The sequence below is a fragment of the Pteronotus mesoamericanus genome, unplaced genomic scaffold (genome assembly GCF_021234165.1).
Source record: "Pteronotus mesoamericanus isolate MK-2021 breed Mesoamerican mustached bat unplaced genomic scaffold, CSHL_Meso_final contig_2, whole genome shotgun sequence".
Taxonomy (NCBI): Eukaryota; Metazoa; Chordata; class Mammalia; order Chiroptera; family Mormoopidae; genus Pteronotus; species Pteronotus mesoamericanus.
The window spans coordinates 2,861,091-2,887,814 of NW_026555084.1; the positions used below are offsets into that span (position 1 = coordinate 2,861,091).

The window sequence follows — 26,724 nt, forward strand, 5'->3', positions numbered from 1 at the left end:
CCAAGTGGGACTCGGGATCAGTCCTAGAGAGAAGAAGGGTTTTGTCAAAAAGCACGCCTGCAGTACAGCGTAGCACTCGTCACATGGGCCCTGGCGGTGGCCTGCCTGGGTCCTTCTCTCTGCCGTGAACTGAGGGACCTGTGGGCCCCAGTTTCCTCATCTGTGAAGTAGCGTTAGAATAACCTCACAGACATAATACGCCCACCTATTTGAAGTTTGAGGAATAGTGGCTGCAGGTCCATGTGCAGCATTACCAGGGGTTACATTGGTGTTTCAGTGGCTTCCAACATGCCAGTGTTCCCCTGGGTTCTAGAAAAAACAAGTAGAATCACAAACATCTACACAACCCTTGGCCCTTTCCCAGAGACCTCCACTGCCTTGACCCTCCTTGCGTCTTCACAACACCCCAGTGAGATAGGGGCAATTGTTTGATTCCCATGTTACCTGCGGAGGGACTGAAGTGAATCAGGGGCAAAGCCAGGACGAGCCCGCGCCCTCACCTGCTGCTAGTGCAGACAGGACCGCCAAGGCTCCCCTCGGCTGGCTGCACAAACCAGCGATGCCCACGTTCTCTGAGACGCTTGAGATGCAGACGTCCAGGCCACCTGGCGTGCTGGTGGCACGAGGCCGTGAAGAGTGTGGCCTGAGCTCTCATTCCGTGACCAGCATGGCACTCATGAAACGTGAGGCATTAAGCAATGAAGGAGACCGCGTGCCCCCCACCGCCAGCTGGTGTCCGGCGGGAGGAGCAGCGCTCCCCCAGCCCCCTTGGGTGTGATCTGGGGTCCCTGGAGCCTGGCCTAGGGGATGGGGGGCCATTCTCATGAGAGCAGCTCCCAGGCTTCTCTTGGATGACCCATTGTTGGTCCTGTTACCGTCACTGTGCAGCCTCAAGAAAAATCTCAAAAAAATTAACCTTAGTTTCAAATACCTATAGGAACTGGCCTGTAGGTCAACAGACCGGGGTGGGGGTCAAGCTGACCCTCACAAGAGTTGTGTTTGTCTTCACTGTGTTTTAAATTTGAGTTCTGTACCGATATTCGTTGAAAGGGTTCTCAGGCAACCCGGAGCCAAGTTCCCAAGGCGTAGGGCGGGGGGCTCCGTGTCCAGCACGGCAGGCAGGCATCGGCGTCACGGGTAGCCATGTGCTGGCCTCCTCTACCGCTTCATTGCCTGCCTGGGCCCTGAGGACAATTGAGTTTGTGACCCCTGGCATATCTCCCATCCAAACCCCATCAGAATCTCTTCATTTGGGTTGTCGTGAGCACTTAGAGGGTCCGTGGATGATGAGCATCGTGGACTAAGTAGCCCCTACATCGCAGGCCAAGTTCTGCACACACGTGCCTAAGAGCATTTGTATGAGGAGACCGTCCCTAACTTTCGTCAGCCTCTCAGGAAGGCCCATGACCCACAAAAGCCCAGGAGCCCCCCGAGCTGGAGCCTGGTTTCCGAGAGGACTGAGAGTAGTGAATGACAAAGCCCAGATGGACAGCTGGGGGGCGGGGAGAGAACCAGCAAGGCGGCCAACACATGCGGGCGGCCCCGTGCCCGCCCCTGGGCCCCCACCCCCGCTGCCCACAACCTGGACTGGTGCCGGGAACCCCGGTGACGCGGCCGTCCCTCTTTGGCCCCGCCCAGGCTCAGAGGATTACCGCAGCAGGTTCAGCAGCGAGTGCTTCATGGACCTCGTGTGCCCGGAGAGGTGTCGCTGCGAGGGCACCATCGTGGACTGCTCCAACCAGAAGCTGGCCCGCATCCCGAGCCACCTCCCCGAATACGTCACCGACCTGTAAGTGCTGCCCAGGCAGGGCCTCCATACTCCTCCCCACACACCCGGTCGCCCGGAGGCAGGCCTGGCAGGGTCTGCTGACGGTGACCTCTCCTGACGCAGTCACTTGGGCGCTCCTTGCCTGTCCCCTCGGGCAGACTCCCAGGCATGCACTGGGGACGGCTTGCTCACACGTGAAGACAGTTCATTCCTTCTGCAAATATTATCGGAATACCCGCCGCGAGCCAGGCACTATGCTAGGCCCCCAGCTTTCTCAGCGAACAAAGCAGACAGTCCGTTCCGAGGAAGCCGACAGTACAGGGCCCGGCAGAAGTGACACCTGCTTGCGTGTGGTTGGCAGGGAGATAAGAGGGGTGTGATAATTCAGTTTTAATTTGAACATTTCTCCTAAAATGTCTATGGTGTGCTTGAGTGTGGTACTGTTATGTTACAGAATTACATGCTTATGGTTTCGTAATAAAAGATTTTGTAGTAAAAAAAAGGGGGGGCGTTATTTGTGCCGGACCCTGTATAACCAAAAAGACAGACAGTAAGGAAGTGTCGTAAAGCAAGAAAGCAACCAGGATAATGAGCTACATCTGAGCCTCCAGTTATGCTGATAAAAGGGTGTGTCGGTTTATCAACAAAAGGGAGAGCCAAGAAGGCCGAGCACGGCGCGAGGTCGCAGCCCGGGGCTGACAGCCTGGGCCTGATGCCTGTCTCCCCGACCTTCCTGCTCCCGGGCCCGCTGCGTGTCAGATCTGAGCGTCAGAATCTCTGTTGAAACGATGGAGGCAGTGCTCCTGCCTCCCAGGGTGGCTGGGAAGATTAAGAAAGAGGACGCCAGCGCAGAATTCATCTCGGATCCGGGCGCACAGTGAGGCCCGGGTGAACGAAGGTGGTCTTCATTATGATCACCATTGTTCTCTTGACCGTCACAAAGCAGAGAGGGACAGGGCAGGCCCACCTTGCTGGCTCTCCTGCTCTCCCTGAGGACGTGTGAGTGTTGGGCGCAGAGTCCCTGAGCAGCACCCAGTGGAGGGAAGAGGGCGGGAAGAAGCATTGGGAGAACATGGGGAAGCCTTCCTAGGGGGCTCAAGTTGTCACTGGCACCCTACAAACTGAAGGCAGATCACTGGCAGTTGTTTGGGTGCCAAGGATTCAAAAAGCCCAACACACCTAGTCAAAGGGGCTTCCTTGGCAGGGGGAGCCCCGCCTTCTTCCTCTCCTGCCCCTCACAATCGCCCGCTCTCCCTGCTGCCCTCCACCCCACCCCCACCCGTGGGCTAAAGAGGCGACGCTGAATTGTCCGTGGCTCTGTTGATCTTGACTGGGTGGGAGGTCCAGGCGGCGACTCAGCCGAAGCCAGGGGGTGCTGGGGGAAGTGCCCCATCCCCAGCTAAGCCGCCATCTCATCTGCTTGCTTCCCCTGTAGGCGACTGAACGACAACGAGATTTCTGTTCTAGAGGCCACTGGTATCTTCAAGAAGCTGCCCAACCTGCGGAAAATGTAAGTCAGCCAGGGCAATTGGCCGACTAGGCAGAACGTCAGGGCGTGGGAGGACCCCTCCGCCTCCACTACGGCCCCTCTCAGCCTCCTCCCACCCCCGCTGCGGGCGTGGATCGGGAGGCAGGACACTAGGGCATGGCCGCGCAGACACAGACCGAAACAGAACTTCGCTGCTTTTAAATGGTGGGGTACCGTGCAGGGCGTGTGTGCGTCCCTCGCCACCCCTGGCCCTCATCCCATGTCCCCCCTGTTCGTCCCAGTCAATGCCCCAACCCACAACCAGCCTCTGCCCCGGAGGCGGGTGGGAGGGACTCAGGAAAGGACATGGGCATGTAGGGTACACGTCACTTAGTAATTTTTTCAAGGTGACAGTTTAAAGGCTTGGGGGCTTTTGCCACTGTTTTTCCAATTACAGTTGACATGCAGTATTATGTGAGTTTTGGGTGTACAGCACCGCGGTCAGGCATTTCCATAGCTCCCAAAGCGCTCCCCCGATAGGCCTAGTGCCCCGTGACACCATACCAGCCGTGACAATATGATTGACTGTGTTCCCCATTCTGTACTTATGTCCCCGTGACGATTTTGTAACTGCCAATTTGCACTTCTTAGTTCTTTCCCCAGCCCCCTAACCCCCCTCCTATCTCCTCTGAATCTATAAGTTTGATTGTGTTTTGTTTGTTCATTTATTTTGTTCCTTAGACTCCACACATAAGTGAAATCATAAGGCATTTGTCTTTCTCTGACTGGCTTATCTCACTTAGCTTAATACTCTCCAGGTCCATCCATGTTGGATGATAACAGTTCATTCTTTAAAAAAAAAAAAAATGGTAAGAGTTCATTCTTTTTTTTTTTTTTAAAGATTTTATTTATTTATTTTTAGAGAGAGGAGAAGGGAAGGAGAAAGAGAAGGAGAGAAACATCATTGTGTGTCTGCCTCTCACACGCCCCCACTGGGGACCTGGCGCACAACCCAGGCCTGTGCCCTGACTGGGAATGGAACCGGCGACCCTTGGGTTCACAGGCTGGTGCTCAATCCGCTGAGCCACACCAGCCAGGGCAGAGTTCATTCTTTTTTATGGCCGAGTAGTATTCCATTGTATACACGCACCTCATCTCCCTTGTCCAGCGTCTGTCAGTGGGCACCTGGGTTGTTCCCATACCTTCGCTGCTGTAAGGAATAAATGGATTCTAAAGGCATCTGCATCCACTAGATATGTTGGAGTGGAGGCACCAGCTGCCTCGCTGACTGGGCTTCCGTCCAGGAGGCCTGGGATCTGACCAGAGCCTGAGTTCAGGCTCAGGGCCCACCTGCCGGGTCTGCCTGTCGTCCCGTCCCTGTCCCTGCCCAGGAGTCTGGGCCAAGTCACAGAGGTGTGAGCAGTGACACTGCCGAGCTATCGAGCGCTGATCCTGTGGCAGGCGCTGTGCTCCTCGGCCCCCCCCCCCCCCCGCCCCCGCACGTCGTCAGGCCCAGTTCTCCCCCACCTGCCTGGCGGTGGCTTCAGGGCCCCCTTTGTGCAAATGAGGAAGCCTGCGAGGCCCCGGGAGGTCCCACTGCTTCTCTAAGAACCCACAGCCGGTGACACGGAGCTGGCGTCCTGCCCCGTCGCCTGCAATCCCCGTGCCGGGCGGGGCCATTGCCCTCCTCTCCCTTCCCGGCCGCCCCAGCAGGAGCACAGGCCCCGGGCGCTTCAGCGTCTCACTCCTTCCCCTGGGCCCCTCCCTGACCCACCCCGCACTGCACATCTCCCCGCCTTGGCGGTGGGCTCTGCCCCTGCAACCAGGGACATGCAGGCAAGCCTCATTCCTCACGGGTCGGCTATTTGTTACCTTGCCCACTTGCGGAAATTTTCCTGTAACCTCAAACTCAAGACCTGGGCAGAGCAGCAGCTATCTAAGTCGCCCACACTCATAGTCGCAGCGGAAATGGAACAAGCCAGGCTCCGCTCCCTTGTTTCTGCTGCCATGCTAGAAACCAGCGTCCTGTTCACAGTGTATTTAGTGCCACATTTTTCACATGTTTTGCTTTTCCCTGGAGATGTTAGTGTTTCGAAGAGCGCCGCCCACTGATCCTAAGCCTAAGTCTGTGATGTGTCTCCTGTAGTGAACGCACGCGTTGTATCACGTTGGTCCTGAGTTACAGAGCTGCTGGCTGTGAGTACAACAGAACCAAATCAACAACGCAGACTGAGTGAGGTGTCTTTACACAGAAACACACACCAGACAAGGCTATGTGTGTGGATTGGCTGGTGGACTGTTGTGCCCGAGGCTCACAGGAAGTCACCCTGTGTTTTCCCTAGGAGCAGTGGCTCAGCACGCACTAATTCATTTTCCCGGTGATGTGGTAGAATATAACTTCCAAGAATACTGAGAATTGGCTGTAATTCTTGTTTTCATCCTGCCCTCCACTCTCCCACCCACCAGCCCCCTCCAGGCAGGGAGGAAGGAGAACTTCCCCTGCCCTGTGCAGCGCCTGGGGCCCATTAGCGCTCTGCAGGCTTCCTACCCCGCCCCGCCACAGCCACCACCAGCCGGCCCAGCGACTGCTGTCCCGGGGAGCCGCAGAGAGCACTCTGAGGGGACAGCTGCAAGGATCTGGCTGCCCCTGCGACCCAGGACCCCTCGAGCTTTAGGGACACAGCACAGACATCACCTGCGGCCGGCCAGGAGATGTCCTTTTTAATTCAAACCAGGGAAATGCCCACTTTTTTTAATCTCAAGAGAGGAACTTACAATCATATGGAGATAAGGCAGGTATTAAAATGCATAAAGCTGGCCAAGCACGTATTTGCAGGGTAAACAGGATCAGGTAGTCCCTGCTTCCACAAAGAAATGTTGCGGTCTCCCATTTGAAGTAACGCTCACGCACTTTGAGCCTGCCTTCTATCTTCCCGCTTCAACAGAACGTGTGTCTAGAGAACTCTTTCCGTGCACCAAGGGAAACATGAGAAGTGGCAACTGACTCTCAGTCTCAGCATCCAACCTACAAAAGGGAGCGGTGAGGGCTGGGGCAAGACGTAAGCCCGGTTCTCAACAGAAGAGTCAGTGACACTGAGCTCACCCCAGTATTTCCCACGCTGGAATGTAGGTCAAGAGCAGCCAGAAAAGTCCAGGGGGGAGGAAGAACAGACACTCCTGCCGCTCCCTGTCGGGGGTCCCTAGGACTGTCCTTAGCCTTTGCGGGCCTTCGTTTGCCTTAGTTTCATCATTTTCATAACAAATAATTTTACCTTCCTTGTAACCTGCGATCGGGGTCAGAAGCAGGAAGAGGCAAGGTAAAGACGTGGCCTGTGGCTCTGGGACTGGGGCGAGAAGACGGGAGAGGCCGTCTGAGCTGAGAGACCCAGGGTAGCTGGTTAGGGATTAAGAACAGGAGTTACAAACTCAAATGCTTTCAGGAGCCTGGGTAGCAGCACAAATGTGGAAAGAGGCTGGGTGCAAGGCCTAACAGTAGCAGCAGCAGCAGCAGTAATAATATCAGCAGCAAAAGTAGCAATAGCTAGCCACTATCACTTTACTCTTAAATACTTTATTCTGTGCCAGACAATACTGATATCAATTTAACCCTCATCAAGAGGCCGGTGTGGCTCAGTTGGTTGGCGTGTCGTCCCCTAGACCAAAGGTCATGGGTTCCCTCCCAGGTCGGGACACATAGGAGAAGGCAACCAATCCATGTTTCTCTCTCACATTGATATTTCTCTGTCTCTCCATTCCTTTCTCTCTAAAAGCAATTTAAAAAAAAAAAGTCTTCAGGTGAGAATTCAAAAAAAGCTAAAAAAAAAAAAAGAAAGAAAAATTTGAAAATATTTCATTTTACACATGAGGAAGCTGAAACACAGAAAGTTAAGTAGCTTGTCCCAGGTCAGAAATCGGCAAGGAGCCCCCCCGCCGCCGTGGAGCCAGGAGTGGAGACAGGGTGGGGTAGCTGGGGAGCACACGTTCCATGCCAAGGCAGTAGACATGTGTGTGCACATGCATGTGCATAAATACGTATAAGTAATGCCAGCCAGCCAGCCCAACGCCCCGACGGGGCAAATCGGGTCCCAGCAGCCCCCCGCTACAACCACTTACATAAAGTAACTTCATGGCAACTGTTGGTGACGTACAGACCCGCACGCGCTGGGACCCGTCACCGCCCTTGCCCCCACAGAGGTGCCAGGTCAGCTGGATTCCTGCCCCGCGGTGGCTGAAGCCAGCTGTGCCTGTGCCTGGCTCTGCTCAGCGTCCTCAAGGTCGGTGGGGCCAGGGCCCTGAGGCTGCGTTCTTGACCCCACCCTGCCAGGCACATGGGCAGAGGAGAGAGAACACAGAGCCAGGGGTTAGACTCTGCGGGGCCCTGCGGAGCCTCCGTGTGCCCTTACCTGTCAGGACGGAATAATGAGGCTCCCTGAGATCACCTGTGCTAAGGGATGCAGAAGTATGAGCAGGTACCCACAAGGGCTCTCAGCACTGTGGTAACTCAAGGCCACTTTCCAAATGCCATCACATTCCTAAGGAGGTCTCGGTGACTCCCAGGTCACTTCTCTCTGAAGGAAAATGTCAACCAGAGGCTAGAAAAGGGCAGACCTGTTATCAGGCGCTCGTGGGTGGATTCGTTGGCTATGGGTGTGGTTTTAATAAGAGCTAGTTGCCCCTTTAAAAATCAGGAGTTTCCACCCCTAAAAAGTCTGGATTTCTGGCATCTCTTGGGAAACCAGGAGATCTGGCAGCACAGAGCCCACATTCCCAAACGGCTCCCAGTGAGTTGCACTGAGGAGCGGCCGCGCCCTCGGCTGGGGCAGGTGCTTTCCTGGTCACTGGGCTCGCTGCCGGCATTGAGGCCCCTGCCTGGACCCAGTGGACATTTGAGCTTGCAGCCCCTTCTTCAAACAGAATTTCCACCTCCCACGGCTGACAAGAGGGACAAGAGGCCCACGGGAGGTGGGCAGGCCCGCCCCTACCTGGCAGGGCGCCAGAGCGCGTGTGCTCCATCACAGCCCAGCCGCGGGTTTCCAGAACAGCTCCCGTAGCCCTCTCCCCACTGCCTGTCCATCTGGGACGGGGCTTGAAACAGGATTACAGGTCCCCAAAGAGAGACTTTCCAGAGGTCCCAGGCGAATCCCCAGCACCGGGTCTTCTGCATTTGCTGAGGTCTGAGAGGCTCACCCAGCAGCTGGCAGCGGCTGCGAGGCCCAGCGCTAGGTGTGTCCTGCCTCCCGTTCCTCTGAACCACCCGGGGCCGGGGCAGGCATTCCCGGGCCCTCTCCCGCGCGAGGCCCTCCGTTCTGGTGGGACGCAGAGTACTGAAGCAGAGCGTTGAGCAGCATCCTCCAGTGGGGTCTGCAGAGGGCCCCACACACTCACTTCCTGTCCCTCGTGCTCGCCCCAAGCTGCTCTGTCCCTGAGGCCCAGCCCAAGCTACCTGCACTTTGAACAGTCCTTTGATGGATGCAGAGAGAGCCTCAGCGGGGCCTTCCGGAAAAGTCTATCCCTCTTTGTACTCGCCTTCTGCTTTCCATTCTCCCAGCCCGAGGAAATCCAATTCACAAGCCTTACGGTAATGCGATGCTAATCTTGCTCATTTAAAGAAACAGATGTCAGGAAGTGGGAATAACTCATCTTCATTGCCCGGCCCCCAGGCCTTGAATTCCCCCAAGAAGCCTAATTCTCTGGAGCAAAACTTGTGTCCTCCAGCACTTGGATGAGTGATAGCTGCTGGGAGAGCCTCTTATGTCTAATTTGGGGGTCATTTGCAGTCTCCCCAGGGCATTACCTTCATTCCTGGGCCATCCTGGACCAGGACTAGCAGGATTGATAAGAAAACTGGCTGAGTGTAAGGAGAGCTGCAACCCTCTTTGACCTTGGAGGAGGGGTCCTGAGAAGTTTGCTCCTGTTTCCTCGGAGGATGGAGGGGTGAGGGGGGAGGGGGACGGAGCAGGCTGGTGACAAGGAGGAGCACAGAGTGGGCAGAGAGTGGGACTGAGTGGGACGCCATCTGTTTCCCCCACACCTGCCCACAGGTGTGGGCGTTGTAGCAGCCGCAGGCCCATCCCTTCCTCAGAACGAGGGCAGGCGCATGCCTGCGGCCCTAAGGTTCCCATTCCCCCTGCCCCTGAGGCTCAGCCCAGGGCTCCCGCGAGGAGGGCGCCTGGAGAAGCGGAAGGACCAGGCCTGGGTGTGAGGCTGCCTCCCCTTCCCCTTCCTGTGCTCGGGGACCGGGGCAGCGCCCTCTCCTCTCCGCGCCCCAGCGTGGCCTGCAGTGCCAGGGGCCAGCCGCCCTGTCTCTGGTGAGCCCGCAGCTCTGACAGCCTCAGGGTGCTCGGCCAGCCAGCAGGCCGCTCTCCGGCTGCCAGTGTCACCAGCGCCGTGCGGGGGCAAGGCCCTGACCGGCTGTCCCTCCCTTAGTTTCTGTGGACGCCATCACCTTCCGGTCCCCCCGTCCTGCCTGCCGCGCCGCTCAGGACTGAACTCGGGGCGGCTGCAGAGGCCCCGGCGGCCCCTCAGCCCCGACGGCCCCCTGCAGGCGGGCACGGGAGGGAAGGGCCTGCTCTCAGTCATCGGACCGAGCCCGCTTCAGGGAGACACAGTTCCCCAAACCCCAAACTCTGCAAAGCAGGGTGTGTGGAAGTTAATGTCCGTGTCACCAAAGGAGTATCACTCGTGAGGAGGCGGCTCACTGGAGGCCTTTCCATGGGCCCGAAAGCTGGGCTTCGCAGCCCAGGTCTGCCGGCCGTGTGACTGAGGGCAAGTTACCTAAACTCGCCGAGCCTCGGTCCCCTTATCCGTAGAGTGAGACCCTGAGAAAAACAATACCCGTCTGGTAGGCCTTCTTTTGAGGATCTGATGTGCTTCGGTTGGCCAAGCCCCTCCCGTGGTACATAGTAACGCCCTAGAAAGTGTCCGTTTATATCTAGGATCTCAGCGAGGGAGAGAGCGAGAAGTTCTGCGGGTACCCCACTGCGTGGGGGGCACCTCACGTGTTCTCCTCCTGCCCCTCCCCCCCGCCCAAGGATCCCTGCTTAACGAGAGTATCTGTTGACGAAAGAGAGTTCAAGGATCACGATTTTACGTCTACCAGTCCCCAGGGCATGGAAAAGATGACGACACTGAACTGACACAGTCCCAGCCCTCACCCCAGGGGCAGCGATTCCCTCCCCGCGTCTGTCCTGACCCGTTCCACCCTCTCCTTCTAGAAACCTGAGTAACAATAAGATCAAGGAGGTGAGAGAGGGCGCCTTCGACGGAGCCACGGGCGTGCAGGAGCTGATGCTGACGGGGAACCAGCTGGAGACGGTGCACGGGCGCATGTTCCGCGGCCTCAGCGGCCTCAAGACCTTGTAAGCGCCCAGGGCGTGGGCCGGGGCTGGGAGGGTGACGGCTGGGGGAGGGCGGGCCACGCCGGGCATCGGGGGCCTGTGAAGGCCAGAGGGCGGCCGACCGGCCTGGCCCCCTGAATCCCTACCTGCTGCCACCAGAGAGGCAGCAGACGTTCCCCAGCCCCAGGTGGGAAAGAGCACAGCATGCTGAGCAGCCCCCACCACAGACACCACTCGCACGCCCTAATGTGAAGACACACACAGATTCATACCGGAAACATGCTGGTAGGGGCACGCAAACACATATTTACCCACAGACTCTGACGTGTACACATGCACGTAAAGTGACACATGCAACATGCAGATGAAGGCATGCATGCACGCATACAGACACACATACGCTGATACCCCGTCCCCTCCCAGAAATATACAGTCACCCCGCACAGCACGCGTGTGTATGCACGTGCGTGCGTATGCACAAATAAGCACGTACACATGCGCTCACAGGTGGCCCCCGTGGGGACCCAGGTCACATCACAAACCTCAGCAACGTGACGGGGCTGGGCTTAGAGTCGGCGCAAGCTCCACGCGCAGGCACCTGCTGCTGCGGCCCTGCTGGAAGGAGAGGGTGATGCCTATACGCATTCGCCCCACCCCCTCCCTGCAGGATGCTGAGGAGCAACCTGATCAGCTGCGTGAGCAATGACACCTTCGCTGGTCTGAGCTCAGTGAGGCTGCTGTCCCTGTACGACAACCGCATCGCCACCATCACCCCCGGCGCCTTCACCACACTTGTCTCCCTGTCCACCATGTAAGTCCTCCTGGAGCCACGGCCCTCTCGCTCTGGCCTCCTCCCCGGCACGCCTCCCCTTCCCAGCTCCCTGCTGCCTGTGGCCAAGGTCGTCTACCACTCTGTCCGCTTTGTAAACACCCCTCAGCCTCCCTGCACGTGCCAGGCACCATGCAGGTACCGGGGGTGCACAGGCGTGGGGCCTCCCGGAGCTCACGGCATAGACAACCTCTGCGGAAGGGGGCCTGCAGGGATAGGAAAACCCAGCCCGGGCCTGGCTGACCGGCACCGGAGCTGTGCCCGGGAGTGGAAGCCGGCTTGTCTGGGAAAGTGGGAGGGGCCTTTCCTCCCGTGGGAGGAGCTCGGGCTCAGCATGTTTCCACGGGGCTCTGTGGGCTCAGCTGCTAGTCCACTCTGCCTCTTCCTTTCCCCGTGGTTCTACGGAAAGGCTCTTGCTGCGTGGAGTCAGGCAGCGTTAAGGGAAGCAGCCCTGACACGAGAAAGAACGTGCCTGCCTCCGCACAGCTGCTGGGGTCAGAGCCAGGGTTCAAACCCGGGGGTGTTGGAGCCCCGAGCTCTAATTGCAGGGGTACCATGGCCTCGCAGGGGCTCTTTGACCTCTTATGTGTCCCGGGGACATGTACAAAGTGCCTGTGCTGAGGTCACAGGTGCCGGGAGACCCAGAAATGGACAGACAGCCCCTGCCTCAAGGGGCCACCACTGGGCCGCCATCAGCAGCTCTGATGGGCGCTGGGGAGGGAGAGCAGGCGAGTGAGGGGGAGGCTGCCTCCGGCGGAGCTTTCCCGTTCACTTTGGAGGAGGGGCTTGGGAGAAGCTTCTTTGCTGAAAGGTCGCGTGCGCTGAGGATGAAGGATGAGGAGGGGCTGCCGGGCAGACACCAGGGGTCCATCCCCCGCAGGAGGCCCCTCATGGGAAGGCTCTAAGTGGGAGGACACCTGCTGGGGAGCTGGCAGCAGCTCCCACGCAGGGGCTCAGCAGACAAGGGAGGGGCCACGGTCCTGTCATCCGGCTGAGGTCTGGAATGGCACCTGCGGAGGCTGCAGCTGGGCCCTAGGAGAGAGCCTGCACCCCTTTCCCGGGCCCCCGCCTCGTCCCACCGGCCGAGCAGACCTGCCTGCAGACCTGCGCCCAAGGGTTACGAACAGGGCGCCTTGGGGCCAGCGCTCCAGTGCAAGCGCAACCATCCCAGAGGCCCCTTCTCCTCCCAGAAACCTCCTGTCCAACCCCTTCAACTGCAACTGCCACCTGGCCTGGCTCGGCAAGTGGCTGAGGAAGCGGCGGATCGTCAGTGGGAACCCCCGGTGCCAGAAGCCATTCTTCCTCAAGGAGATCCCCATCCAGGACGTGGCTGTCCAGGACTTCACCTGCGAAGGTGAGGAAGCGGGCGGGCTGGGCCGGGCCGGGGTGGGGGCAGCAACACCTGGCAGGCAGGGGAGCCCGGGAGAGGCTGGGAGAGGCCAGGCAGGTGTGGGAGGTCGGGGTCGGACCCCGTGCGACGGATCCTGTCGGGTCGCCGGGCGCGGCTGGAGCTCTGCAGGGCTCTGCCAGCCCCCGTGACCCCTGGTGCCTCTTCCCAGACATTTTACTCCCCCGAGTCAGAAGTTTGTCACAATGTGTGGGTTTTGTGAATAAAAGATACCGTACAGCCTTCTAAGAGAAAGGACACTGCGGAACCCACGTCCACAGTAAGCCTGGGGCCCACTAGGTGGCACCGCACCTTCATGCTGCGCGCAACCTGCCCCCCGGGCCTCAGTTTCCCTGCCGGCGACAGGACGAGGTTCAGACTTCACGCACCCACGAGAAACAGACTTCAGATGAGACCCTGGAAACTGCCTGTTGCCAGGCAGGGTTACCCCCTCATAACCGGGGACCAGAGCGCCGCGTGTCAGGATTGCAGAGGGCACGTTTGTTTGCATGAATTCAAGACAGCGTGCTGTTTCCCCGGTCACCTTGGGTTACCTGGAGACAGAGTGACTGGTTTTTCGATGAACTGGAGTGAAGGGCTAGTGGAGGCTGGGGCCGAGTCGCCAGCCAGAGGCACTGGGTCGTGGAAAGAGGGGCGAGGAGGAAGCGCTGGACAGGGCTCTGCCCACCCGCCCCCCCACCCCTCGCCTCCCCTCCAGTCAGTCGGGTTTATTTCCTGTCTCAGATTCTGGTCACTCAAGTGTTTAGAGATTTGTCTTATGTTAAACGCGGTAGAAGACGGACAGCCCTACCCCCGACCCAGGCCCGTATCCCTTGCCCTCCCGCGCGACTGAGGCCTGCCGGCTCCCTGGTCTCCGGGGGCCGCTCACAGCGGCGGCGTCCCCTGCCTGAAGGCGGCTCGTCCTGGCGCCCGCCTCGCTCGCCTGTCCTGCTGTGGAAGTCGGTGGCCGCCACGCTCACTCTTGGCTCCCACAGGCAACGACGAGAGCAGCTGTCACCTGGGCCCGCGCTGCCCCGAGCAGTGCGCCTGCGTGGAGACGGTGGTGCGGTGCGGCAACAGGGGCCTCCGCGCCCTCCCCAAAGGCATCCCCAAGGACGTGACCGAGCTGTGAGTACCCCTGCCGGGCACCCTGCCGTCCCCCACCCACCCGCGTCGGGCACCTTCATCCCTGTGTCCCACGCACGGCTGCCTGGGGGAGCCGGCAGGGAATGGACCCCAGCAAGATGGCAGTGGGGCGCTTCTGCTGTGACTCCCATGTGAGGGTCCGAGGAGGCAGCTCCGGGAGCTGATGCTGGAGTGGGGGGTCTGAAAGGGAGGGGAAGAAAGCGAGGGGGGCAGGAGGGACTGACGGACACCAGAGCACCAAGCAGGACACCCCACTGCCCACCCCTTGAGCTTGCACTCTCCCCGGCCCCAGGCACACCCCCCCCAGCCTGTGCCCTCAGGCCCAGAGGCCTCCCTCGGGGCAGTGTCTCTGCAGGCTCTCCCGTTGCCCCCTGGGGTGGGGCCTGAGTGCACCGCTGCCGCGAGATTGCAGAAGGGTTCCTGGGCCAGTGTTGCGGCTCCTGGCATCTCCCGTCCCTCAGAGAGACAGTGACCAGGGCTGCTGGCCGGAGGGAAGGAGGGAAGGAGTGAAGGAGCGAAGGTCCTGTTCGTCACTAAGAAGCCCGCCGCGGCCCTGGGCTTGGGCTGAGGCCATGCCCCTGGAGCTGTGTGTGAGCGCAGCCACCTCTGCAGTGAGCCCAGCCACCTGCCTGGGCCTGGCTGTGTTGGGGGGCGGGGGGCGCAGACTGTAGAAAGTGACCCTGGTACGCACCTCCTGTGTGGGCTGATTGAGTGCTGAGTGACACGGGTCAAACAGGAGAAAATGTCATGGAAACAGGCCTGTGGGTGCTTTGCCCCGCAGCTCAGGAGACAGAGATCGAAATAACACAGATAATTGGCTCTAATTACAAAGTAAACTTCAGAGCTTTGGAAGGAGGCCCAATGTCCTGCTTCGGAAATGATAGCATGTCCCTGGGCCAGACGTGGCTTGCGAAGCTCGCCAAGGAGAGCAGCCCCCACCTCTGTCACCGCACCTTCTCCTGGTGGGCAGAAGTGGGGGCAGAGGGCCGGAAAATCAATTCCAGAGGGCACAAAAGCTGGCAGGCCCAGGAAACTGGGCCCCGGGGGCCTCCAGTTCAGGGACGTGCGCTGAGTCCAGATTCAGTGTGTCCCTGGTTCTCTGAGCAGAGCTGCCAGCTTCCCGAACAAAATCAAGTTTAACACCCAGAGGAGGAGAAAGAGCAGAGCAGGGTGCAGCATCTGTCACAGCGCCAGGGGGCAGGGCGGCGGCCCCCCATGGAGAGCGACCTCCCCGCGGTCAGCCCTCAGCGGCTCCTGGCCGCCTCCGCGCGCCCTTCCCCATGTCCTCTGCGCCCTCTCCTCCCCTGGGGGGACAGCCAGGCCTGAGCCGGCGGCGCTCGCCGTGGCACTTTCCGCCCTCGCACGCCGTCCCTGCGGCCGGGCTGCAGTGCCACGGGCCCTGCCGGAGCACTGAGGACACTCCCCGAGCCTCGCCTTTGGAGAACAGCCTGGCAGGGCCAGAAGCCTTGGCCGAGCCCCGGGTCCCATGCCCACATCCGCCGCCCCGGGAGTTCTTCAGTGTAGGGGTCTCAGGACCCCTTCACATCTTTCAAAGCCACCGTGGACTCTAAGAACTTTTGTTTATGTGGGTTACATCTATTGATGTTTGCCGTGTTGGGTACTACACCTGAGGAGTTTTGTTAATATATGTATTAATCCATGAGAATTTCTTCAATATATGTATTAATCCATGTAGAAATAATATACAGGGTGGGGCAAGGTTTACAGTTGTTTATTTGGAAAATAATATAATAATGAATAAACCATAATACAAGAATAAATTCTATTTTGTGTACTCACAACTGTAAACCTTTTGCCCCACCCTGTGTTCATTACAAGTTTATGTAGAAAGCATACTTTTATGAAAACAAACCAAATGAAATGTAATTGAGAAGAGGACATTACATTTTTACAAACATAATAGAAGACAACTGGATTCTTCTACCTGCTTTAGCACTCATTTTTTTGTGACATGTCGTTTTGGGTGAAGTATAAGAAGAAAATCTGGCTTTACGCAGACATGTAGTTAAGAAAGCGAGGAGAATTTCAATAGCCTTTTCAAAGAATTGTAAGTATCCTTCCCCGATGGCGCACCAACACCACACCGGGCTGGCTTCTCAAAGGCTAGTTGCAGGGAGGAGCCCGAAACCACGTCGGGGGACCCCTCACGCTGTCAGATCAAACCCCACGGCCTGTTGCACACTGCGGGTGGAACTTGCCCCGTGCGGCATCTGCTAACAGCACGCTCTGCCTGTTTGGAAAACGCAGGGTCCCTGGTCTATGCAGGCCTGCCCGCGGGTGTTGACACACAAATGCCACAGCCATCATCACCACCACCAAGCACACCAGCGAAGTCTCTACGTAAAGGGACGCCGTCAAGCTCCATGTGGCAGTGACAACTTTCCTAAAACTTTCATTTCCACGTGGAAGCTCAGATTTAAGAATTGCCAACAGGTACTGCCAGTGATTTTTCTTGAAGGGACAGCTCACCCTGCTCACCCTTGAGAAAACATCTGCCAAATACCCATTACAAAATAGCCTGTTTGCCAGTCATTCTTTGAAGTAAAAATGTACGGGGGCGAAGAGGCTAGTTCACCTTGTAACTCCGGTACACAGGTACTTTCTGCTTTTCACGTGCAGCAAAAATGCCTTATGCACGCTTCCCATTGGTCCCAAAGAATGTTAAAAAGATGTGTGCTCAAGGGTGGAGAGTTAATGCAATTAACAGTATGTTTACTCTCCATCCAGGGCATTCTGAAATGAAACTGGCTTTTACATGCACCATTCAGGGCTGCTGCCTTGATCCATATTGTGGCGCCAGCAGTTGTGCTCACACCATCAGTAAATCCAGAAGGACAACCACGGGTTCGTGTAATTGCAAAAATAGTTTTAGCCTCATAGCCCCTGAGAGAACCTGGGGGGCCCCCGGGGCCCGTGGGCAATGCCCTGAGAACCACCCAGGCCACTGGAATGCATGGAGGTGCACGCAGGCCGGCAGCGGCAAGCTCCGGATTCAGAAGCAGGCCTACCGCGTCTCGCCGAGCGCAGGTCAGAAGCCGGCACGGCACATCTCAGCCCCAAGGTCACTGACACCAATGCCCCCCGTAAAGCTAGGGCCTCGTCCGCTTCAGCTAGTTCCATCATTGCCCAGCCTTGAGCCTTCTGAACTGACGCTCACCTTTCTGGAGGAATTTAACCCTAAGACCCTGTTTGCTCCTGTTGAAGGCAGCATTTGCTGACATCAGGCCTTCTGGTTCTGCAAACAGACTGCACGCCGCGCCTCCCTGAAGGCCACGGAGGGGTCGGACTCCTGCGTCCCGGCTGCCCACTCCCAGTGCATGTCCAGGCAGTTGTGATACTGACTTGGGTCTGAAGACCATGACCTTGGATCTATTGTCCTACCACTGACATCCCAAGGGGAGGAGAAGGGAAGGATGACCATTGTCCCCCAGGAACAACCATTGGAAGAAGGGGTTTCCGTTGGGAATGAAGGGCTGTTTGAGGTCGCCAGGGGAAGAGGCCGGCGGTGCAGACACACGTGCGCACACATGCATGCACACACGGCACTGTAGAGAGTGAGTGAGGCAGAAGGATGTGGCAAGAGCCGTTGACGGAAGGAGAGGGCGGGGCCTGGCCTGGCACTGGTTCGCTCCAAGGGGCTCAAGGGTGGGGGTCTGGGGTCTAGTGAGCAGCGCAGACGAAGCTGCCTCCTTGCCCCAAACCCAGAGAGGAGAGGGACAGCAGGCGGACGAGGTGCCGAGGAGCAGCAGTGCTTCATCTCGAGCCCAGGCCTGTCTGACCCGGAGGCTCATCCTTTAGCCACTGAACTGCTCCTGCCCTCTGGCACAGGCCCCAGTCCCTGTGTGTCCTGCCCAGTGGCCTGGCTTGTGGGGGTTTGCACTGGACAGCCGCAGGTCTCCTGGGGACCCGCCCCCAGCAGTTAAGCAGGGAGCAGGCAAGCCCGGCACCCCTGCCACGATGCTGCAGGCACTTGACAGTGGTTCTGGCTGGGGCCACCCTGGCACCTGGGCCATCCGCAGCGATGCTGTGCTCTGTGTCCCGGCCCTGGGCAGGCACCCAGAGCACTTGGGGGGCAGCTGCCTGTCGCTGGTTGCACCCTTGCCTTTCTCAGGCCCGGGGAGAGGGACAGAAATGGCCTGCCGCCAGCTGGATGGCGTTGGTCACATCTTCGGAGAGCAGTCTGGCTCTGGGCACAGCAGCACTTAGGGGTCCTGGCGCAGGCTCTACAAGGACCCTGGCAGATGGCTTCAGTGCAGGACACTTCGAGGCTCTTGGGCAGTCGCGACCATCGGCAGAGGGTGGGAGGAGGCTGGCAGGCGGAGGGAGGCTGGAGCACAGGCTCGGGGCTGAGGGGGCCACCTTCGCTCTCAAGTTTCATTGAGTTTGTTGTGCCAGATATCATTATAGGAGCTGGGAGAACAGCAGCCAGCGGGGCACAAAGACGCCTGACCTCAGAAACTAGGAATAGGGCAGAAAGACAACACGAAAGCTAACCAGCGAACGGGGCATTCCAGACAGGAAGCAGAATTGTATTTCCCAGGAAAACAAAGGGGAGAAAGAACAGGTTTTTTGAAGAGCACAAGGTGGTATGGCCTTGAAGTCCAGAAGCCGAGAAGCCCTGAGAGGGAGCGACCAAACAGAAGGAAAGCTGTGCGCACTGCCAACCTGAGAAGCGGCAGGTGCGCGTTCCCGTCAGCCGAGCGTGCTGAGAGCGGCCCGCCCTCCGAGGAGGAGGCGGAAGCAGGAAGCGGCGTGGCCCGACTCTCGTTTTACGAATATTAGTCTGGAGGGTAAATAGAGAACAGACACAGGTACGGATATCTGCCTTTCTGCAAACGCACGTGCCACTGGATGGAGGGATCTGTGTGCACAGTATGGATGGAGACGTTCCCAGCGTGTCGAGTGCTAGCTTTCCGCAGAGACTCAATTCGGTCTCCGTAACCCCTTCAAGGGGGGATTACTGTAAGCCCCCTTTTACAGGTGAGGATACAGGCCTCAGAGAGGTTAAGTCACTTGCCCAAGGTCAAGCAGCTATCAGCCAGCAGAGCCAGGATGAGCCCTCAGCTGCCTGACCCCGCAGCTGCTCCCTTTCACCTCAGGCCATGGTGGAAATCCCCTCCTGAAGGGACATCTCCTGGAGGGGTCCGCCCTCCCTCTCCTTCACCATTCAGCAGGTCCCCGAAGCTCGAAACGGGACCAGGAACATCCGTTCACAGAGTCTGTGGATTTCCATGCCAGGCAGACACGTCCTCACGCGCCTGCGCCGGGGCTGGACCAAAGCCCTGAAGTGCAGGTCTGCCCCTGGGAGCGCCCGCTGGTCCGGAGGCTGGCGGACGAGAGGGCGGCGCTTGGAGAGGGCCCCTCGGGCCAGGCCAGGGCTGCAGGCAGCTCTGCAGTTCAGAGCTTCCTACGGAGAGATTCCACGGCTTCCGAGCTCCAGCCACCCACACCCCTCCACACACACAGCTCTGGGGTTTGCATCCCATGTCTGTTTCCTGAGCATCTACCGCTGCTCGCTTGCACGCAGGACGCCGTGGGGAGTGAAACAGACTCGGTCCTGCCCCGCTAACCATGGAATCACCCTAAGGATGTCACCATGGGGTTCAGTGCTTTGAAGAATGTATACCTAAAGCTTCAGGAACCTGCCATGTCCCCAGTGGGTGTGGGAGACGACGTCGGGGAAGGGATGCTCGAGCTGAGATCCAAGCATCTGGGGGCGGTAACGAGGCGAGGAGAGAGAAGAGGGGCGCACCTGTCCCCCAGGGGAGCAGGGGGCATCCGGGGAGGGTCAGGTCCTTGGAGCTGGAAGCAGAGGCCAAGGGGGAGTCGGCTGGAAGATGAACCAGAGAGGGAGACAGGGACTGTGATGTAACCTGATGTGTGCCCTGGGCCCAGCTGTCTGCGCAGGCGCGCGGGAAGGTGCTCCTTACGTCCAGTTAACGCATCCAGTCGGTTGGCTTTTCAGTGAAGGAGGTTGCCCGCAGCCATGCGGAGGTGGGCCTTAGGCCAGTGGGAGGCCCTAAGCGAAAAAGAAAAAAAAAGCCTCCGTGTCCTAGGGAAGAGGGAGTTCTGCCTCCAGACTGTATCGCAGAAATCCTGCTGGGCTTCCAGTTTGCGGGCCTGTCCTACTGTAGATTGTGGACTCTCCAACTCCACAATGACGTGAGTGGAGCCTTTAAATGAACATATTCTCTCGACAGATGGATGGATGGATGGGTATGTGGATAGGTAGCCCCTCTCTAACAAGCAGTGGGACCCAGGGAAGGAGCTTGGGCAGGAAGAGAGGCCGATCCGATCAGCGTCAGCTCTGGCTGGAGCCTGGCTGGCACACAGCGGGCCCGGCCCGGGGGGCCCAGGGGCTCCAGGAGCGTGTGTCACGGTGCCCGCCCTCCAGGGCCCCGACCCTCCCCGGCTCGGGCGGGGGTGGCGGCGAGAGGTAAGGCTGCGATAAGCCACTTGCTGCTCTGTGAGCTCAGGCAAGTGTTTCGACATCTCTGAGCTTCTGTTTCTTTGACTGTGAAACCCTGCCGCGGAAGGGTGTGTGGGGACTGGGTACCAAGTGGGTGCTTTGTTCATTCAGCACCTGCTGTGCGCCAGCCTGTGCACAGTCTCGAGGAGAGTCAACACACTGGACAATTTTAGGCCAAAGTCCTGCCATCGTGGGCCGGAGCAACCCAGGGGAGAAATAATCACACCAGTAAATATTAAACGACAGACGCAGCATGTACCTTGAAGGGAGGGGAAGCTCTGAGGGAGTAAACCAAGGACTCAACCTGGTTTAGCAAGTCAGGGATGGCGTCTCCAAGGAAATGACAACGTGTGTGGTGTCTCCTTGCCGGGCGTCACTCTGCACCTCTCTTTCAGGTACCTGGAAGGGAACCACTTAACGGCCGTGCCCCGAGAGCTGTCGGCCCTCCGACACCTGACGCTTATGTAAGAAGCCCGGCCCGGGTGGGGCATCTCTGTCCTCTCCTGGGGGAGGCTGGGAAGCGCGGAGAACGAGGGCCTCAGCCTCTGCACTCTCGCCTGGTGGGGCAGGGGCAGGCAGCTGGCAGGAAGGGCCGCCCCATGTGCCGGCCTGGCCCCGCGGGACCCAGCGCCTGGCACTGCTGCCCACCACACCCGCGTCCTCCTCCACTCGGGCCGAGTGTGTGAGCCCCCGACCTTCCCGGGTCCCAGTTAAACTCCTGAGATCCGTCAGTCTCCAGCTGCGTGCAAGCTGTGGCTGCACTTTGGTTTACCAAGAACACAAATGCACGTTTCTTCTTCCCCTTTCTTTTGTGGCCCAGAAAAATGTTCTAAGTAGATGCTTCACATTGAGGTTCCCCCAGGTGGTGGCTGCTGCTGGCTCCACGTCCAGGAAACCCCCAAAGCAGGAGCAGGGCTGCTGGGCACCAGAGCGGCCCAGGAAGCCGGCGGGTCTGTGGGCTGCGTCCCTCCGCGGCTTCCCCGCCTCGCCAGGGAGGGACCTCGGAGGGGCAGGGAGCCGCCCCACAGGGGAAACTGAGAGTTCTTGCGGTGAAACCGGGTCACCCTCAGGAAAGTGGGGGCCCTGAAGAAAGGTGGAAGGAAGCCCCCGTCACCGTATTCAGCCTGGCTTCCTGGAGAAGTCGGAACCCGGCCTCAGCCCTGTGGGTATTAGCAGCCAGATCATTCCTCTCGTGGGGGATGCGGTGGTCATTGTGGGGTGTTAGCGGCACCCCTGCCTCCACCCGCCAGCTGCCAACAGCTCCCGTCCTCCCACAGAGACAACCAAGAACGCCTCCCAACGTTGTCACACGTCCCCGGGGAGCACCAGTGCCCCCGTGGAGACCCACTGTTCCAGAGAACCTACCCCTCCAGAGCCATGGTTCTCCGGGTCCGCCGGTTTTAGGAATCACCTGAGCAGTTAGTTGGCTTTTTCCACCCCGGATGCTCAGGCCCATGCTGGGCCCATTACATCGGACGGCCGGGCAGGGAACCCAGGCCGCGGAGGCTGCAGGAGCTCCGGGTGGTCCGAGTGGGCAGCCGGGGTGGGAAGCCACTGGCCCGGGTGCTGGTCCCTGCGGAGAAGCAGGAGGTCGCAGTTGGCAGAGGACCACCCTCCCACCCGCCTCGTCCGCCTGAGAGACAGTCTGATGAGGGGAATAAATGAAAGCCGACGGGAGGGAGGGCAGAGGGACAGCGAAAGGAAGGACGGACTTGGGGGGAAATGGGCTAGAATCAAAAGAGATTACCGTCTTCTGTGTTACGTTTTTCTGGTAGAATGAAACGGGTGGATAGACATGGGAGAGAACGATTGAATAGCCAAATGAGTGGGTGGATGGACGGACGGATGAACAGTTGCTTGAATGATTGAATAAGTATTGAACAAAATGAGCGTTTGGATGAATGGGTAGGTGGACGTGTGGGTGGGTGGATGGACAGACGGACGGATGGGCAGGTGGGAGGGTGGGTGGGTTGACGACACGTTGAGCGTTGGGAGTGGCCCCTTCAGACGCAGCCAGCAGTGAACGTGACCCTTCTGTTTCACTTTCCCTAGTGACTTGAGCAACAACAGCATTGGCGTGCTGACCAACTACACCTTCAGCAACATGTCTCACCTCTCCACCCTGTGAGTACCGCGACGTGCTGGCCTTACGCGCCCCGTGCCGTGCTCTCCCCCTTCCCCCCAGGCCCGGGTCCTCTGCTCCAATGGCCCTCAAAGGTGTGGCTGCCCCTGCGCAGGGCAGACCTTCATCATCGGGAGGAAAATAAAGGAGGTCTGGACTCCACTGCCTGGGCAGCTCGACAGGACCCGGCGCCTCGTGCCTTCTGAAGACGGCCCTCCTTGGAACGCCCTCTGGGCTTCGTGAATCCCTTCCCCGGTGGAAGGCCCCCCTACACAATTACCTTTTGCTCCGACCCATTCATCTCCCGTTAGCGCTGCACATTGTGACCGCTCACATTCGGCAGCGGCGCAGGGGAAGCTGATTGGGGAGCCAGCCTTCTGGGAAGAAGCTGAGCACAGAGAGATTCCTGGGGTTGGGGGAGGTGATTCTCTTCCCTCTGTTGTTAGGAGGCTTTCGTCAATACGCTCAAGTGGGGAAGGTCAGCCTTGGCTTTAACCAGGCTACAGCGTGGACAGGGCCCCCGTGGGCAGCTGAGATAGGAAGAGCCAACCACGGTGCTCTTTCCACAGGATCCTGAGCTACAACCGGCTGCGCTGCATCCCCATCCACGCGTTCAACGGGCTGCGGTCCCTCCGAGTGCTGTGAGTACGAGCCCGCCCACGGCGCTGGGGACAGCAGGCAGTGCTGCGTGCCCCTCGCTGCACTCCCCCAAGAGCACAGGTGCCAGGCCTGCCCCAAACCCGTCTCATCCCTCCGCCCCTGGCCCGTTCTTACTGTAGAAGTGGTCACCGTGTTCTGGGGCTTCTCGTGGCCGTCGCCCTGCAGGGCCTTCTGCAGCTGTGCTGGGAGGCGGGGAGAGCCATATGCCCACGTTTGAGATCGGGAAACTGAGGCCTGGACTGGTGAAGCGATTGGCCCACGGTCCAGCAGTCGGGGATGGCAGGGTCCGGCCTCCGACTCGGAGCCCAGGACCCTGCCCAGCACCCAGTAGCAGTCAGCAAACAGCACCCAGCGAGCGGGTCCCTCCCAGAGCCTCCAGGCTGATGTGATTTATAGAGGCCCACAAAACACCGGTGTCAGCGACAACTCCGCCACATGTCATCTGCGCTGTTATTAAAAATCAATTCTCTGGGGGCAGAGGAGCGCCCGCGCCGGCAGTGTGCCATCTGTTATTGTCACTTATTTATTCTCTACCTTCTCTGGGGACTCTGAGAATGGAAACATCAGCAGAACCATTTCCCTGCTTCCCTAGAACACGATAGGACGTGGGCTCAATTCGTTGGCCAGGGCTGAGGCTGGCCCTGCCCCCCCCCCCCCCACCCCCCCCCCACTTCCCCCTTCCCCCTCAGTCCCAACCTGTTGTCTCCCACCGCAGCCTGCAGCTCTGTGCCTCGGTGGGCCGCTGGGGGTGTGACCCGCCAACTTTAATGGGATCCCTGCGCGTATGTTCGTAATTAAGAGTAGTTCCGGCTGGGGCAACGCAACAGGTAGAAGGCAGAGAAGGAACACTTGCCTGTCCATCTGTCTGTATGTCTGCCTGCCAGGGCAGTGGGGTGCACGTCACCCCGTGTTCCTTCTCAGCACACAGCACATCCCACTCCAGAGCTTCTGCAATCACCCGTTCATCAGGGCGCACGCGAACGTGCCACACGCTGGGCCTGCTTCTCGAGTTAACGATGAGTAGGGCTTTAGCATCATGATTTTAGAATCATGGGATATTGTAGCCAAAAGGGGTCTCAGAGGCCCTCATTCCAACCCTCTGCCTCAGTCGGGAGCAACCATTTTCTGCATGAGGGCCAATTCAGGAAAAATCAAAATGTTTATAGACTACATTTCTTTTATGATACTGGTATCCTTTCTCCCAGTAACTGCACATCTAGGAATTTATGCTCAAGAATCATCCAAAATGAGGGAAGGGCTCTGTGCATTAAGGTCGTGACTGCACTGTTATTTTTAACCTAAATTTTAAATATTGCTTGCAAGTGCCACAGTGGAGACATGTTTCAGGGAAGCACGATGCAGCCAGTCAGTGAAGAGCAATTATTGTAAGAAGAGGAAAACTGCATAGCAGTGTGGGCAAGCATTCGCCACCTAGTGTGACGTGGGGAAATAACCCTGATTTGCACATATGTTACAGTTATAACCTGTAAACATTTGTACATATGAAGGACTGTGAGGGAATGTGCACAGATGAAAAAAGCCATTGATGGCTAACTGTTCATGTTGTCATTTCTCTGCTAAATGAAGGCAAAGCCAAAGATGAATGAAGACCGTAATAGACTGACAGCTGAGAGAGTGGGGACAAAAAGATGGGTTTGGTTTGGGTGTTTTTTGAAATCAGGAATTGCAACATCTGCAACTACATTTATGGATTTGTATATTTTCTCATTTCTCAAGGGTTTCATTCTTTTCGTTAAAATTTCAGACGTGCCCAGAGACCCAGGGATGCTGGAAGTTGGAGGTGGGGGAGGAGAGTGAGCCTCAACATTCAGCCACAGTCAAAGGCCAAAAAGCGCTCCTGAAAGCAGGAGGGGAGGCCTGGTGCGCGCGTGTGGCTCTTGGCCAGGGTTCGAATGCGTCTCAGACGCGGCAGGGTCGGGGTCAGGGGCCCCGAGGACCCAGCGTTGTGTGAACATGCGCTTCTCCGACTTGGCCCTGCTCTGGAAGCAGCTAGATGAGGACACCCGCGTGGACACTCTCGTTCTTCCTCAGGGCTCCGCAGGTTCCCTGGCCGTTGCCCCGCACCGAGCCACATGCCTTGTGTGCGTGTGGTCCCAGCTGCCACTCCCAGCCCCAGCCGCAGGGGAGCCACCTGGAATCAGTTAGCGCTGGGAGGGCGAACTTGGGGTGAGCTCCTGAGGGAGCGAGTGGACCATCATCCAGGAGCCTCAGCCTCTTCAGCTCCCCATCCCTGGAGTAAGAACGCGTTTGCTGTTTGTGCACACGGGGCTGTTCGCCATGCCCTGCGGACTGCAGAGGTCCTCCCCACAGCATCCCTGCGAGGGCTCCGTTCGCCCTTTGCTTGATTACCTTCAGAGACCAAGAGCTCACTCCCTTCTCATGTTTCCACGTTTGACCAGCTGTTGAACCTTCGATGATTCTGGGGAGCCATAGGGGACCCCTTTGGCCCTTTAGTGCCGCCACCCCGCCCCCTTCCCCATCAGCCTTTATCATCTATTTGCAGTGCCACCCGTTTCAGGCTTTTCTTGAAGATCAGAGGGACGTGGCCTCTTTAAAAATGAAGCGTTGCCTTGCTTGCCCAGGGAGGCCTCTGATGAGAATGAAAGGGGGGTGGAATGAAAGGCATGCGAGGAAGCGGAGGGGCACAGGGTCAGGCCGCCCAGACTCAGGGTGTGTCCTCCATGCCCTGGGGTCCCGCCATGGCTCGCTGCAGCCTCTGAGACCTACAGGCTGCACTCCTCCGGGCTTCCCCTGCGTGTGGGCAATGCTGGGAGAAGACTGGCCCCAAAATGTGTGCGCGAAGTGAGAGGGGAGGGGCCGTGGCAACGCCAGCAGTAACCAGGACTGGCGTGAGCATGGGCTGACGGTGCACAGGCCCCGCGTGGAGCCCCGCACGCTGGAAACACTGGCACCGTGCCTCCTGACCCTCAACGTCAGCGTGTGCAGCGCAGTAGTGAGCAGATTTCTTCCTGACCACAGGGAAGGAAGATCAGCTCAGACCACCTTCAACATAGAGAGAATTTAGCTGAACAAGTCAGCAGCAGGCCGTGGGCTCTAGGGCTGGGTGCAGGTGCTCCGATGTCACTGCCGGAGGCAAGCCTCTGCCTCTGTCCTCGTAGCCCCAGACAAAGCCCCAGGAATGTCTCTCATTGGCCCATGTAGGTCACAAACTCAACCTCAGACCAGTCCCTGTGACCGCCATGGGGCAGACCTGGGCCAGAGCTCCGCCCATGAGGCCAAACCCATGAGGGGGTGGCGTATGGAGTGATCCCCTGAGGAACAGGGAAGAGCTGTTACAGAAAAGAGAAGATTGAAGCCAAATCACACACAGCCCCCAACCGATAACTGCAAGTGACTCCATGCTAGAGATGACAAAACTGAGGCCCAGGAGGATGGTCTCGGCTCATGCAGCCAGTGGTTGTCAGAGAGGGATCTGAACCCAGGCGGCCCAACTCCAGACCTCAACCCCCGGGTCACCGGGCAGGGCCTGGCCTGC

The 26,724-nt window shown here is 58.5% G+C and overlaps 1 protein-coding gene across 2 annotated transcripts in view; it reads left to right on the top strand.

Moving 5' to 3' along the window:
• SLIT3 (slit guidance ligand 3) overlaps positions 1–26,724 on the top strand; it is a 520,298-nt gene that overhangs the window by 462,630 nt on the left and 30,944 nt on the right. For both annotated transcript variants that reach the window (XM_054568067.1, XM_054568069.1), the window contains exons 15-23: positions 1,639–1,789; positions 3,204–3,278; positions 10,451–10,594; positions 11,241–11,384; positions 12,593–12,756; positions 13,785–13,917; positions 20,821–20,889; positions 22,478–22,549; positions 23,117–23,188. In XM_054568067.1, coding sequence (XP_054424042.1) covers positions 1,639–1,789; positions 3,204–3,278; positions 10,451–10,594; positions 11,241–11,384; positions 12,593–12,756; positions 13,785–13,917; positions 20,821–20,889; positions 22,478–22,549; positions 23,117–23,188 — 1,024 coding nt within the window. The remainder of the gene's footprint in view (positions 1–1,638; positions 1,790–3,203; positions 3,279–10,450; positions 10,595–11,240; positions 11,385–12,592; positions 12,757–13,784; positions 13,918–20,820; positions 20,890–22,477; positions 22,550–23,116; positions 23,189–26,724) is intronic.